The following is a 12,683-nucleotide window of genomic DNA, read 5'->3' on the forward strand; positions in this document are numbered from 1 at the left end:
TTTTTTTTCCCACGACGGAATCTTGCTCTGTCACCCAGGCTAGAGTGCAGTGGCATGATATCGGCTCACTGCAACCTCTGCCTCCCGGGTTCAAGCAATTCTGCCTCAGCCTCCCGAGCAGCTGGGATTACAGGTGTCCACCACCACCCCTGGGTAATTTTTGTATTTTTAGTAGAGACGGGGTTTCACTATGTTGGCCAGGCTGGTCTCGAACTCCTGACCTTGTGATCTGCCCACCTCGGCCTCCCAAAGTGCTGGGATTATAGGCGTCAGCCACCACGCCCGGCCCTAGTGCTGTATCTTTGGGGGAAGGACTTCAAAGCCATCATGACTTTTGCCTACCATTTTATGTTGAGTTTTCAGCAATGCACATAAAATATAAGCACAAAATAATGAGGCTAACCATATCGCTGAATCAATTAGCAAGGACTTAGTTGCTAAACCAATCTTTCTTTTTAATGCAAAAGAATAGAATACCTGCAGAAATGTTCCCTTTCTAATTTATTAGTAAATTATATTTCAGAGATATGTTGCTAAATTGGTTACTTGGAATTTAGAATGTATTTTCCAATAGAAACAATATAAAAAAAGGTAGTAAGACTTTCAAACAGGTTCATATAAGCTTATTAACTTTACAAAGAGCCAAGTGAATTAACAACAGTACTACAGAATCCAATCCCTCATCAGGATATTGTTTAAATGGGAAAAATCCATTCAAGATCTGAGTGGGAGATGTCAGGAATCTATCTCTCCACCTTGAAATAAGTTAAATGACAAAAGATAGTCTTCTATACCATACTCTCTTCCTTACATGAGTCCAGTAATTGCACCAACCTAATATTGTTGTGGCACAAACCACAATTACTTTTGCACCAACCTAATACTTCCAACATCTCATTCGGAAGTGAAAGAGTTTCAGTGCAAAAAGATTTCTTGGGCTGCACCTCAGACAGAGGCTGGCTAGAGGAACAGAACAAGGGTTGTACATAGTTAAGATGCTTTGTGAAGTAGTTGGTAATTTAGAACTATCCTTACTCAATTCTATGGAAAGAGAGGCAAGGATAGTTTTGAGGAGTGAAGGGGCTTCCAAAGGCTGTCTCCCAGGGTTTAGACTCTAAAAGGGTTTGAGGGCATCCCTGTCCAGGGCTTAATCAGAAGGAAAGCTATGGCAGGTGCCCCACTTGCATGTTACTGTTCTTAATTATGGACGTACCTCTATAAAGTTGTATGAATTACCTTCTAAAATTGTTCTGGGAATCAGTGTTTCCATGTGCTTTATACCTATAGGAATGAAATAACTGGCATACAGCTTCTAAAGTATTTAGGACTTACCACCCATCTTGCCACTTCCTGATTTTCTAGTTGCTTCATTAATGAGTAAAGTCTCACGTCTGCTACAGCAGACAGAAGTGCTTGGGCAAGTCTAGGAATCCAAATCTTCATCAGTTAAAAAGAAGAACAGGATGTTAAAAACATCTGTTGGTTCACACTGAATTATGATAAAAGTCAACAAGCTGATCCAACTATCTATGGGAAGCCATTATTAGTACAAAAATAGACAATATATTTTTCTATTCTTTTGCAAAACTACATCCCTTTTTCTGTAAAAATTATATTCTCATTAAAATAATCAATGTAGTTTTAAGTTTTACCAGTCTCATTCTCTGTATGTGTGTGTATATATGACATATATACACATATATAGACACACATATATTATATATAAATATAAAATATATTATAAATATAACTATATATTATATATAAATATAAAATATTTACATCTCATTCTCTGTATGTGTGTGTATATATGACATGTGTGTGTATATATGACATATATACACACACGTATATTATATATAAATATAAAATATATTATAAATATAACTATATTGTATATAAATATAAAATATAAAATATTTACCAGTCTCATTCTCTGTATGTGTGTATATATGACATATATACACATATATAGACAAACATATTATATATAAATATAAAATATATTATAAATATTACTATATATTATATATAAATATAAAATATAAAATATTTACCAGTCTCATTCTCTGTATGTGTATATATGACATATATAGACAAACATATTATATATAAATATAAAATATATTATAAATATAACTATATATTATATATAAATATAAAATATAAAATATAAAATATTTACCAGTCTCATTCTGTGTGTATATACACATATATACACACATATATATTATACATATATTTTTAAATTATTTTTTATTACATTGATTGATTGATTGACAGGGTCTCACTCTGTCACCCAGGCTGCAGCCTTGAATCCTGGGGTGAAGCAATTTTCCTGCCTCAGTCTACTGAGCAGCTAGGACTTCAGACATGCACTGCCACACTCAGCTAATCTTGCCTCAAGTGATACTCCCACCTTGGCCTCCCAAAGTGTTGGGATTACAAGCATGAGCCACTGTGCCTGGCCCTAATTTTAATGTAAATATTAATAGCCAATCATTTCACTGTGTTAAGTTTCTATTTTAAAAATATATTTATATTCATTAGCAACAACAGGTTTTTAAAAATTCAAGTATTTGCAGCACTGTGTACTATGTATCATGCTAAGTACTTTATATGTACCAACTCATTTAGTCCTAACAATCTTCTGAGTAAAGGATTGTTTTATAGATGAGGAAACTGAGGCACAGAGAGGTTAAGTAATTTTCACAAGGCTGCACAGCTAGTTAGTATGAAATCCAGCATTATAAACCCAGGTGGGCCTGACTTTAATTACTAAGTTACACGGCTTCTCTATCCTGCAATATAGAGAATAACAAATTACATTTTTTTCTGTCGCCCAGGGTGGAATGCAGTGGTGTGATCTCCATTCACTGCAAGCTCCACCTCCCACCTCCTCCTGCCTCTGCCTCCAGAGTAGCTGGGACTATAGGCACACGCCCAGCTAATTTTTTGTATTTTAATAGAGACAAGGTTTCACCACGTTGCACAGGCTGGTCTCCTGACCTCGTGATCTGCCCGCCTCAGCCTCCCAAAGTGCTAGGATTACAGGCATGAGCCATTGCACCCAACCAACAAATTACCTTTTAAAAAAGCACAAATATTCTGCAATTATATGAACATGGTATTCAGATGACATTAAAGAGTAAATTTAAGTGTAAAATTGAAATAAAGAATAAATGTATTACAACTAAAGTTAGAAATGCTAATGCTATGCACTAGCATCTCTCAGAGTTCCAAAAAAAAAAGGTGTCATAGTTAACACTAACAAAATAACACGATGGTAGAGCACAATTTAATCTTGGTTTGTTCAAAAGATGTGTTTCTAAAAATTTGTATGTGAATTTGTATTTGTGTGTATGTGTGTGTTTGTGTGTGTGTGTGTGAGACAGAGTCTCACTCTGTCACCCAGGCTGGAGTGCAATGGTGCAATCTTGGCTTATGGCAACCTCTACCTCCCGAGTTCAAGTGATTCTCTTGCCTCAGCCTCCCAAGTAGCTGGGATTACACGTGCCCGCCACCACGCCTGGATAATTTTTGTATTTTTAGTAGAGATGGGGTTTCACCATGTTGGCCAGCTAGTCTCGAACTCCTGACCTCAGGTGATCCACCCACCTCACTCTCCCAAAGTGCTGGAATTACAGGTGTGATCCACTGTGCCGGCTGTTAATTCATATTTTTGTTGAATCAAACTTCATTAACTCCACATTATAGGAGCTGCTTTACTTTGAGTTGTCAGTGGCTTTTAGCACTTTAGCTTTATGTTCTTTTTGTCCACAGTGTGTAAATAAATGCTAAAATTGGAAAGTTAAAGGTACACGGTACTTAGTTCCACATAAACTGTGCCCTGTAAAATACAGGAAAAGGCACTCATGTACATACCTTCTTTTTACTCTGCATAGGGAGCTATAAGCTTCATCCTTACTTCCCAGGCCCCCTGAAAGCAGTTCATATGAAAAGTCAATTTGGCTACAAACTTAATATGAGCCAACAGTGTGAGGTAGCTATTAAACAGCTAAAAGAATTCCTGTGCTCTGAGAAATGTAAGTTAATGAACCCACCATATTCTGAACTAGTTACTCTGCCTTCAGTATTGTGTCAGTTTGGAGATCCACATTTTAAGATGAATATTAATAAATTACAAAGTATCTACAGGATACTATCTATGATTATGAGGTTAAGAGCTAGAGACTTTTACCCTGAATAAAGAGAAGTTTTTCTAGGGTGGTTAAGTAGAAGTAGAAATCTTGAATTTAAAACAAAGTAGACTTTAGCATAAAAATAAGCGGAGTTCTGAACTTCCAGTCATTAGCAGTCTCTCCAGATTTTGATACCATAATTTTCCATGTTACAGTAAGGACCTGCTAAAGAGTAAAATAAAGCAGTGGAGTGAGGTAAAGAGAAGAAACATGCCAGGCGTAACTTGAACACTAGGCCTATGTTGGCAGCTCCTCATTCCATACTTCTGTTCTTGAAGCTCCTGACTCCTCCCCTAAGCTACAGGAGCCAAATACCCTTGTGTTGTCTTCTGACTATTCAAAGACCTTACTGTTGGCCAAGCTTGATGGCTCATGCCTGTAATTCCAACACTTTGGAAGGCAGAGGCAGGTGGATCATTTGAGTCCAGCCTGGCCACAGTGAAACCCCACCTCTACTAAAAATACAAAAATTAACCAGGTGTGGTGGCAGGCACCTGTAATCCCAGCTACTCGGGAGGCTGAGGCAGGAGAATCACTTGAAGCCAGGAGGTGGCGGTTACAGTGAGCCAAGATCGTGCCACTGCACTCCAGCCTGGGCGACAGTGTGAGACTCCATCTCAAAAAACCCAAAAACCAACGAACCTTACTGTGGTTCCCCATTCAGGTTTCCCCTCCTCTTCCTCTTTCCTTTCACATGTTCTAAGCCATCACAGGCCAAAAGACATATAACATGAGCCACATGTGTAATTTTAAATTCTATAGCTGGCAAATTAAAAAGCAAAAACAGAAATGACCCCAAAACCCAAAACAGGTAAAATTAATTTCATCTTGTCTAACCCAGTGTATCTAAGGCATTATCATTTGAACATTTCATCAATTAAAAAATTATAAAAATATTATTATTTTTTGTACTAGGCCTTTGACATTCAGTACATATTTTACATTTCTAGCACTTCTCAAATTGGACTAGCCACATTTGAAGTCTTCAACAGCCACATAAAACTACTGGCTACCATGGTGGACAGTGCAGCTCTAAGCCATGTCTCCTTTAAAAAATTTTTTTTGTAGAAACAGAGTTTTGCTATGTTGCCCAGGCTGGTCTCAAACGCCTGGCCTCAAGCAATCCTCCCACCTCAGCCTCCCAAAGTGCTGAGATTACAAGTGTGAGCCACCATGCCCAGCTGTGCATAAGCCTTATGCAGTTTGTAGAGGAGCTATCTGGGAAGAGTACTGGGCTGTGAGTAATAGACCTAGGATTTAGCTCTAGTTCTGCTTTTAACACGCTGTGACCTTGGTCTATTTACTTTACTTCTCTGACCTCTTCCAGCTTCAAAATTATGTATATAATTTGCTTAAAATAATAATGACTGATCATATCCTAACGAATCTCTTTGCATGGTCAAGTTCTAGATATGACAATGAGTTCCTTTTAGGGGGGCTGGAGCGGGACAGGGGAGGCTTCCTTTACACCACAAAATGACCTGGTGGGTCAGCTACAGATGGAGTGCAGTGGATAGGTCTTGGAGGAGCAGGGAATTTTTCTATCTTGAAGACTTCTTCATTCGTAATCTGACCTACTTCCTGGGACATAAAATGTCATTGATGAGATTATGTATATTTTCTTGTGATTCCAGACTTTATGGATACCTTGCATAATCTATAAACTAGCAGATAACTGTAAGAGGAGAAAAGTCAGGCCGCAGCTCCTAAATTCTACCTGTGTTAATGGAAGAAACTCTGCTACCACTCTGAATTCTCCTTCCCTATCATCTTCCCATTTGAAGCATCAGTTTCAGTGGTTCAATTTCCCTAATTTCTCAATAATGGGGAAGCAAGTATTGCAACTGGGAGAGTACAACCCTACCTTAAAACAAATACCCCAGAACCTGTGTCTTTCTAAGCTACACAAAACACCTCAGGATTTGGACTGCCTTTGGAATGCTGAGCCATTAACCCCCACTGACAGAAATCGGGGAGACCCCAAACTCTGAGTCTCATCTGATGATAGCTTAAAAGATCATGGGAGTGAGGCTAGAGAAACTTTTGCACCATTAGTCCTGCCCTTGTACCCTCTCCTGGCAACTGACCCCAGCAATTAATAACCTAGGAATTACAATCCTACTTACTGTTGATCCTAGTTATTATATAGCACAATGATTATGCATATCACTAAATTTTTCTCAAATTAAATTTTTTAAAGTTTTAATTTCAACACTAAATCCTGAGTGGGTTTGTATGTATACAGACTTCATAAAATCATATAACATGGTCTTCCACTTACAAGGTAAAAAACACAAAATACAACGCTGCTCTCCAGTGATACTTTTTTTGGGCGGGTGGGGTGGGGATGGAGTTTCGCTTTTGTTGCCCAGGCTGGAGTGCAATGGTGCAATCTCAGCTCACCACAACCTCTGCCTCCCAGGTTCAAGCCATTCTCCTGCCTCAGCCTCTGGAGTAGCTGGGATTACAGGCATGCGTGCCACCACGCCCAGTTAATTGTGTATTTTTAGTAGAGAAGGGGTTTCTGGGTGTTGGTCAGGCTGGTCTCCAACTCCCAACCTCAGGTGATCTGCCCACGTTGGCCTCCCAAAGTGCTGGGATTACAGGCATGAGCCAACACACGGGCAGATCACCTCAGGTCGGGAGTTCGAGACCAGCCTGACCAACACAGAGAAACCCCGTCTCTACTAAAAATACAAAATTAGCCGGGTGTGGTGGCACACACCTATTATCCCAGCTACTCGGGAGGCTGAGGCAGGAGACTCACCTGAACCCGGGAGGTGGAGGTTGCAGTGAGCCAAGATCACGCCATTGCACTCCAGCCTGGGTAACAAGAACGAAACTCCATCCCCCATCAGAAAAAGAAAGAAGTATACTTCTAATGTCCGAATAATACATAATATAGTCATTTTGAAAATCTGCACATCATAACAGGATTCCTCACATCAGGACATTTTCATGCTCAGTTTTGTATTTCAGCGCAAACTAAAGAGTTACACATCACAGTATGTCTGTAGTATCATGGGCTTCCCAGATATGGCTGGACTTTAGCAACAGTAGCCTTTTAAAAACAAATTCCATGGCCCCAACGGCATTTAGTTAATACACATTAAGCTTTGAAAAAGGTAGAATAGATCTACTTTTAATAAGTATTTTGGTTACTTTTATTTGAACTTACCAGCAACTGAACACTATCTTTCCCTAAAAGATGAAGAATCTTGTAAATGCTTGCAAAGATTAAGGGATAAGTGTAACTCCTCAATCTCTCTGTCCATTCCCAAGTCAAATAACCATAATTAGTAACATTAAGGAGTAAATGTCAAATAATATTGAAACCTATTTCCTTTTTTTTTTTTTTTTTTAAGATGGGGTCTCACTGTCTTGCCCAGGCTGGTCTCAAACTTAGGCTCAAGTTGGGTGCACCTGTAGAGGCAGGAGGACCTCTACAGGTGCACCCAACTTCACTTGGCAAATCTATTTTCATTTCCATTTATAAACCAATATTTTATTTTGTGGCAGTCTTAAAACAGCATTTTATACTGGATATTTGCATTACAAATTCAACTGGCCAACTAAACTCTTAACTTCTTCAAGGCAGTAATGTGTTTTTTACTTTCTCGGTATCCTCCAAGTGCTAAGAACTATGGGAATGTATGCTAATGGCTGTGTCAAGTATATTAACATAAAGGAAAGATACAGGAGAAAGATTAGTATAAAGTAATGGTGTACTTTGATGAGTTAAAATTATTTGGGGAAAATACAGAAAACTGAAAATATGTATAGTAGTCCCCCCTTATCTGTGGTTTCACTTTCCATGGTTTCAGTTGCCCACAGTCAACCACTGTCAGAAAATATGAAGATATTTTGAGAGAGAGACCATGTTCACATAACTTTTATTATAGTATTGTGTTAAACTTATTATATTTTAATACTGTTAATCTCTTACTGTACCTAATTTATATAAACTTTATAAGTGTGTGTATTTTTTTTACATACATAAAAACAATATATACAGAGTTTGGTACTGTCTACAGTTTCAGGCATCCACTAGGGATCTTGGAAACTATCTCCTGAAGACAAGAGAGCAGGGGGGACTACTCTAAAAGAAAATGAACACAATTTCCAAGATGAATACACAAGAAACCACAAAGGATATTTGAAAACCATGTGATGTGCAACTTCAAGAGACTGCCAGTATTCATCTGGAACAAAGCTTGTTTGCACTAAAAAACAGTTTAATATTCGTAAAGCTATGGTGAACAAGACCAGATGAATATTCTCTCCAAGAAGATCTGAAAAACAGAACAAAACAGGTAGTAGTGGCACAAAAGTTAGGCAGTTCCACTTGCAGAACCTAAAATCTGCTGCTCTGGTTGGCCCCTTGTAAGGCACAGTAGCGACCTCTGGCCCCTCCACACCATTCTCAAAGCCAACCTAGGGAAGGTTATACAAGGACCACAGCCTCATCACTGGGTGACTGTCCCTCTTTTAGCTTAGCCAACTTTTCTTGTAACTTATTGTATAAAGATAATATTAAAATATTAAAATAATATAAATATTTAAAATATTAAATATTAAATAATATAATATTAAATATTAAAATATTAATTAAAATATTAAAGAGTGGGTTAACTAAGGCCTTAGGCTAATTAATTAGGTCATACTACGTGTGTATCTAATAAAAAACAGCTAATAAATTACTAATTTGGGAAGCAACCCTTTGTATATGTGCAATATAAAATGGTCCTCTGTACATTTTAAAATATATTGATGCTTACTATTATATATGCCAGGCGCTGTGTTAATTTCTTTACATGCATCTCACTTAATCCTCCACACAGTACTATGGGATAGGTATTATTAGCCCCATTTTACAGACAAGCAAATTGAGGCCCAGAAATTAAACTGCCTCGTCCAAATAAAGCTGTAAATTACTTATCAGGATTCAAACCCGGATCTGTCTGCTGTCTCCAAAGTCCTGCTCTTGACCACAATGGACAGTCTGTCGGCCAAATACAGAATATTCTTTTAAAATTTGAATTTAGTTGCCAACATTTAGAAATCAGAATTTATATTAAAATCTGTGTTTCCAGCATTTCAAAACTCGTTAAGATCTGGCAACACAGAGCTCAACGGGCAACCGGCTGGTAGTGAAATATACGGGGGCTCCTTTCAGATGGGGCAGGAGCTCTCCAGACAGCACCCCCTCACTCACCCCCGCGGCGCCTGGCGTTCTTTTCCTGGGTGCTGAAGTACAGGGTAGACTTTCTCTTTCGCAGCTTTATCTTCTCGTGGGAGCGGTTCTGGAGACCACGCAAAGTGAGGCTGGCATCTTCGCGTCCCCGCTCCATTCCGCACTTGCTTAGAAGGCCTCCTCATCCCCAGCCGCCACCTTCCTGAGGCGGAAGAAAGCTGCAGGAGCGTGCTGCTCGTCCATCCACTAAGTTTGGCTTTTGCGAGCAGCCGTCGCTCGCAAGCCCGGAAGTAACTGGGAATTGGCAACTTTGTCTCTACCACCCCAAGAGGTGCCTCGCGTGCGGTTTTCTTTCGCTGTTTCCGAACCGAGGTATTACTACTCGCCTTTGGCTTGGCGGTCTCTGTGCTTGGGGGTCCGAAAACTGCCAGAAGGAGCCCGGTCTCATCTCTGGAGGGGAGCAGGCGGTAGCGAGTTTAGCGACGTGGAGCGGGCGCAGAACAGTCGGGGGTGCCTGAGTGGTTATTAAAAATGGTAATGATAGGCCGGGCGCCGTGGCTCACGCCTGTAATCCCAGGACTTTGGGAGGCCGAGGCGGGCGGATCACGGGGTCAGGAGATCGAGGCTATCCTGACTGAAAAAGAAAAAAAAAGTAATGATAATCGTAAACGTCAGTGTTGGTGTAACATTTTAAGTTCGTTGCTCTCAGAAAAAATGCCCGTTGAACGAGGTGGACAGGATAGGGATGATTTAGCTTCTTGTATAGATGTGGAAACGTGCTCAGTGGTTCCTGTGTTTTTGTTTTTTTTGTTGTTGTTAGTTTCTTTTTGTTTTTTGTCCTCTAGTTAAAAGTAAAACCAGGCCGGGCGCGGTGGCTTTCGCCTGTATTCCCAGCACTTTGGGAGGCCAAGGCGAATGGATCACGAGGTCAGGAGATTGAGACCATCCTGGCTAACACGATGAAACCCTGTCTCTACTAAAAATACAAAAAATTAGCTGGGTGTGGTGGCGGGCGCCTGTAGTCCCAGGTACTCGGGAGGCTGAGGCAGAAGAATGGCGTGAACCCGGGAGGCAGAGCTTGCAGTGAGCCGACATCGCGCCACTGTACTACAGCCTGGGCGACAGAGGGAGACTCCGTCTCAAAAAATAAAAATAAATAAATAAATAAATAAATAAATAAATAAATAAATAAATATATATATATATGCATTTAAAACCATTGAGAACATTATGTAATAGAAGAGGTTTTAGCTTTGTCTTATACCCTTCCCTAATTCATTTCCTGTACTCTTTATGTATTTATATTCTTGTTTCAATTAGTAACATAAAAATATTGTTCACTCCAGTGCAAAGTAGTGACGTAAAATCTTTTAAAAGGACATTGTGCTAAGTGATGGCTTTGCTTTCCATTTTTGTACACAGATTTGAAGAGATTTCCTGGACCTGGAGTGTGGCTTCCAAAACCACCTTTTCCTTGTGCTGTATTTGTTGCAACAATGTTTAGGAGATTGACACTTTCACACCTGCTTTTTACCACTATCCTTGGAATTGCTGGAGGAGTATATGTTTTTCAACCAGTATTTGAACAGTATGCCAAAGATCAGAAAGAATTAAAGGTGCAGTTGGTACAAGAATCAGAAGAGAAGAAAAGTTAATACTACATTGAGTTAGGCCAGGCGCGGTGGCTCACTCCTGTAATCCCAGCACTTTGGGAGGCCGAGGCGGGTGGATCATGAGGTCAGGAGTTCGAGACCTGCCTGACCAACATGGTGAAACCCTGTCTCTACTAAAAATACAAAAATCAGCCGGGCTTGGTAGTCTGCACCTGTAATCCCAGCTACTCGGGAGGCTGAGGCAGGAGAATCACTTGAACCTGGGAGACAGAGGTGGCGCTGAGTTGAGATCACGCTGCTGCACTCCAGCCTGGGCGACTGAGCGAGACTCCATCTCAACAAAAAGAAAACAAATACTTCATGAAGTTGAACCGTAATAATTGCTTAAAGTTCCATTGTAATTATTTTAACTTTAGCAAAAACATAGATGTATTTAAAAATAAATCATGGATAATGATTTTTTAACCTAACACTTAATGTTTACTGTATTTTTGTCATTTTATGTCTTTTTACCAGGACAGAAAAGTAATTTCCTTTTAAACAAAAGTGAATGTTTTAGAAATATTTTCTACTTGAGGTTTGTTTTTCTAGGAATTTAGCATATGTAATATCATGGGGTGCCAGCTTCAGTGTGTATAAAATAATTGGGGAGGGTGTTTACAATAGTATTTGTAGATATGTGAACCAAGTTAAACTACCTCAGACAGAAAGCCCTGCAGTTACCCTGCAATTAGATTGGTTTAATATATTTCGGCAGTCATTCAATCCCAGCCGTTTTTCATCTCAGGCGGTGTGGAGGAGTAGTTGAGAATTGGGATGGCTTAGATCAAATTGGGGTTTTAGAGAAGGTAGATGCTGTTTGAGAGGATGGCAGGTGTGACACAGATGTTTGTTTAATCCACTAAGCAAATTTGCATTAATAATGGTGTTAAGGGAATAGTTTGTTATGAAGCTGTTATTCATATAGTTAAAAAGTTTTTTGAAGTTGCTAAGAATTGGTATTACTTTTTAACCTAATCTTAAGTTTGTATTTTCTTTTTTTTTTTTTTTAATTTAAGTTCTGGGATACATGTGCTGAACGTACAGGTTTGTTATGTAGATATACATGTGCCATGGTGGTTTGCTGCACCTGTCAACCCGTCATCTAGGTTTTAAGCCCCACATGCATTAGGTATTTGTTCTAATGTTCTCCCTCCTCTTGTCCCCCACCCCCAGACAGGCCCTGATGTGTGATGTTCCCCTCCCTGTGTCCATGTGTTCTTGTTGTTCAACTTCCACTTATGAGTGAGAACATGTGGTGTTTGGTTTTCTGTTCCTGTGTTAGTTTGCTGAGAATGATGGCTTTCAGCTTCATCCATGTCCCTACAAAGCACATCAACTCATTTTTTTTTTTCTTTTTTTTTTTTGGAGATGGAGTCTGGCTCTGTCGCCCAGGCTGGAGTGCAATGGTGCGATCTTGGCTCACTGCAACCTCCACCTCCGAAGTTCAAGCAATTCTACTGCCTCAGCCTCCTGAGTAGCTGGGACTATGGGAGTGCACCACCACGCCCAGCTAATTTTTGTATTTTTAGTAGAGACAGGGTTTCGCCATTTTGGCCAGGATGGTTTCAATCTCTTGACCTCGTGATCTGCCCGCCTTGGCCTTCTAAAGTGCTGGAATTACAGGCATGAGCC

The 12,683-nt window shown here is 39.7% G+C and overlaps 2 protein-coding genes across 16 annotated transcripts in view; one reads left to right on the top strand and one right to left on the bottom strand.

Moving 5' to 3' along the window:
* Positions 1-9,598, bottom strand: part of LOC116275823 (GPI mannosyltransferase 3) — a 38,178-nt gene extending 28,580 nt beyond the window's left edge. For 3 of the 4 annotated variants that reach the window (XM_031668648.1, XM_031668651.1, XM_031668649.1), the window contains exons 1-4: positions 9,418-9,598; positions 8,359-8,494; positions 7,381-7,498; positions 1,333-1,437 (exon numbers count right to left, since the gene is read on the bottom strand). In XM_031668648.1, coding sequence (XP_031524508.1) covers positions 1,333-1,437; positions 7,381-7,498; positions 8,359-8,494; positions 9,418-9,553 — 495 coding nt within the window. In that variant the 5' untranslated portion in view covers positions 9,554-9,598. The remainder of the gene's footprint in view (positions 1-1,332; positions 1,438-7,380; positions 7,499-8,358; positions 8,495-9,417) is intronic. The other variant, XM_031668650.1, reaches the window with a different exon arrangement.
* The window catches only part of LOC116275822 (cell cycle progression protein 1), a 90,006-nt gene extending 78,527 nt beyond the window's left edge, over positions 1-11,479 (top strand). For 8 of the 12 annotated variants that reach the window (XM_031668634.1, XM_031668638.1, XM_031668635.1 and 5 more), the window contains one exon: positions 10,819-11,479. In XM_031668634.1, coding sequence (XP_031524494.1) covers positions 10,819-11,051 — 233 coding nt within the window. In that variant the 3' untranslated portion in view covers positions 11,052-11,479. Of the gene's footprint in view, positions 1-9,481; positions 9,931-10,300; positions 10,324-10,818 lie in introns of those variants that run through there. The other 4 variants (XR_004185151.1, XM_031668644.1, XM_031668645.1 and 1 more) reach the window with 4 other exon arrangements.
* The last annotated feature ends 1,204 nt before the right edge of the window (positions 11,480-12,683 follow it).

Source organism: Papio anubis, chromosome 7 (assembly GCF_008728515.1).
Source record: "Papio anubis isolate 15944 chromosome 7, Panubis1.0, whole genome shotgun sequence".
NCBI lineage: Eukaryota > Metazoa > Chordata > Mammalia > Primates > Cercopithecidae > Papio > Papio anubis.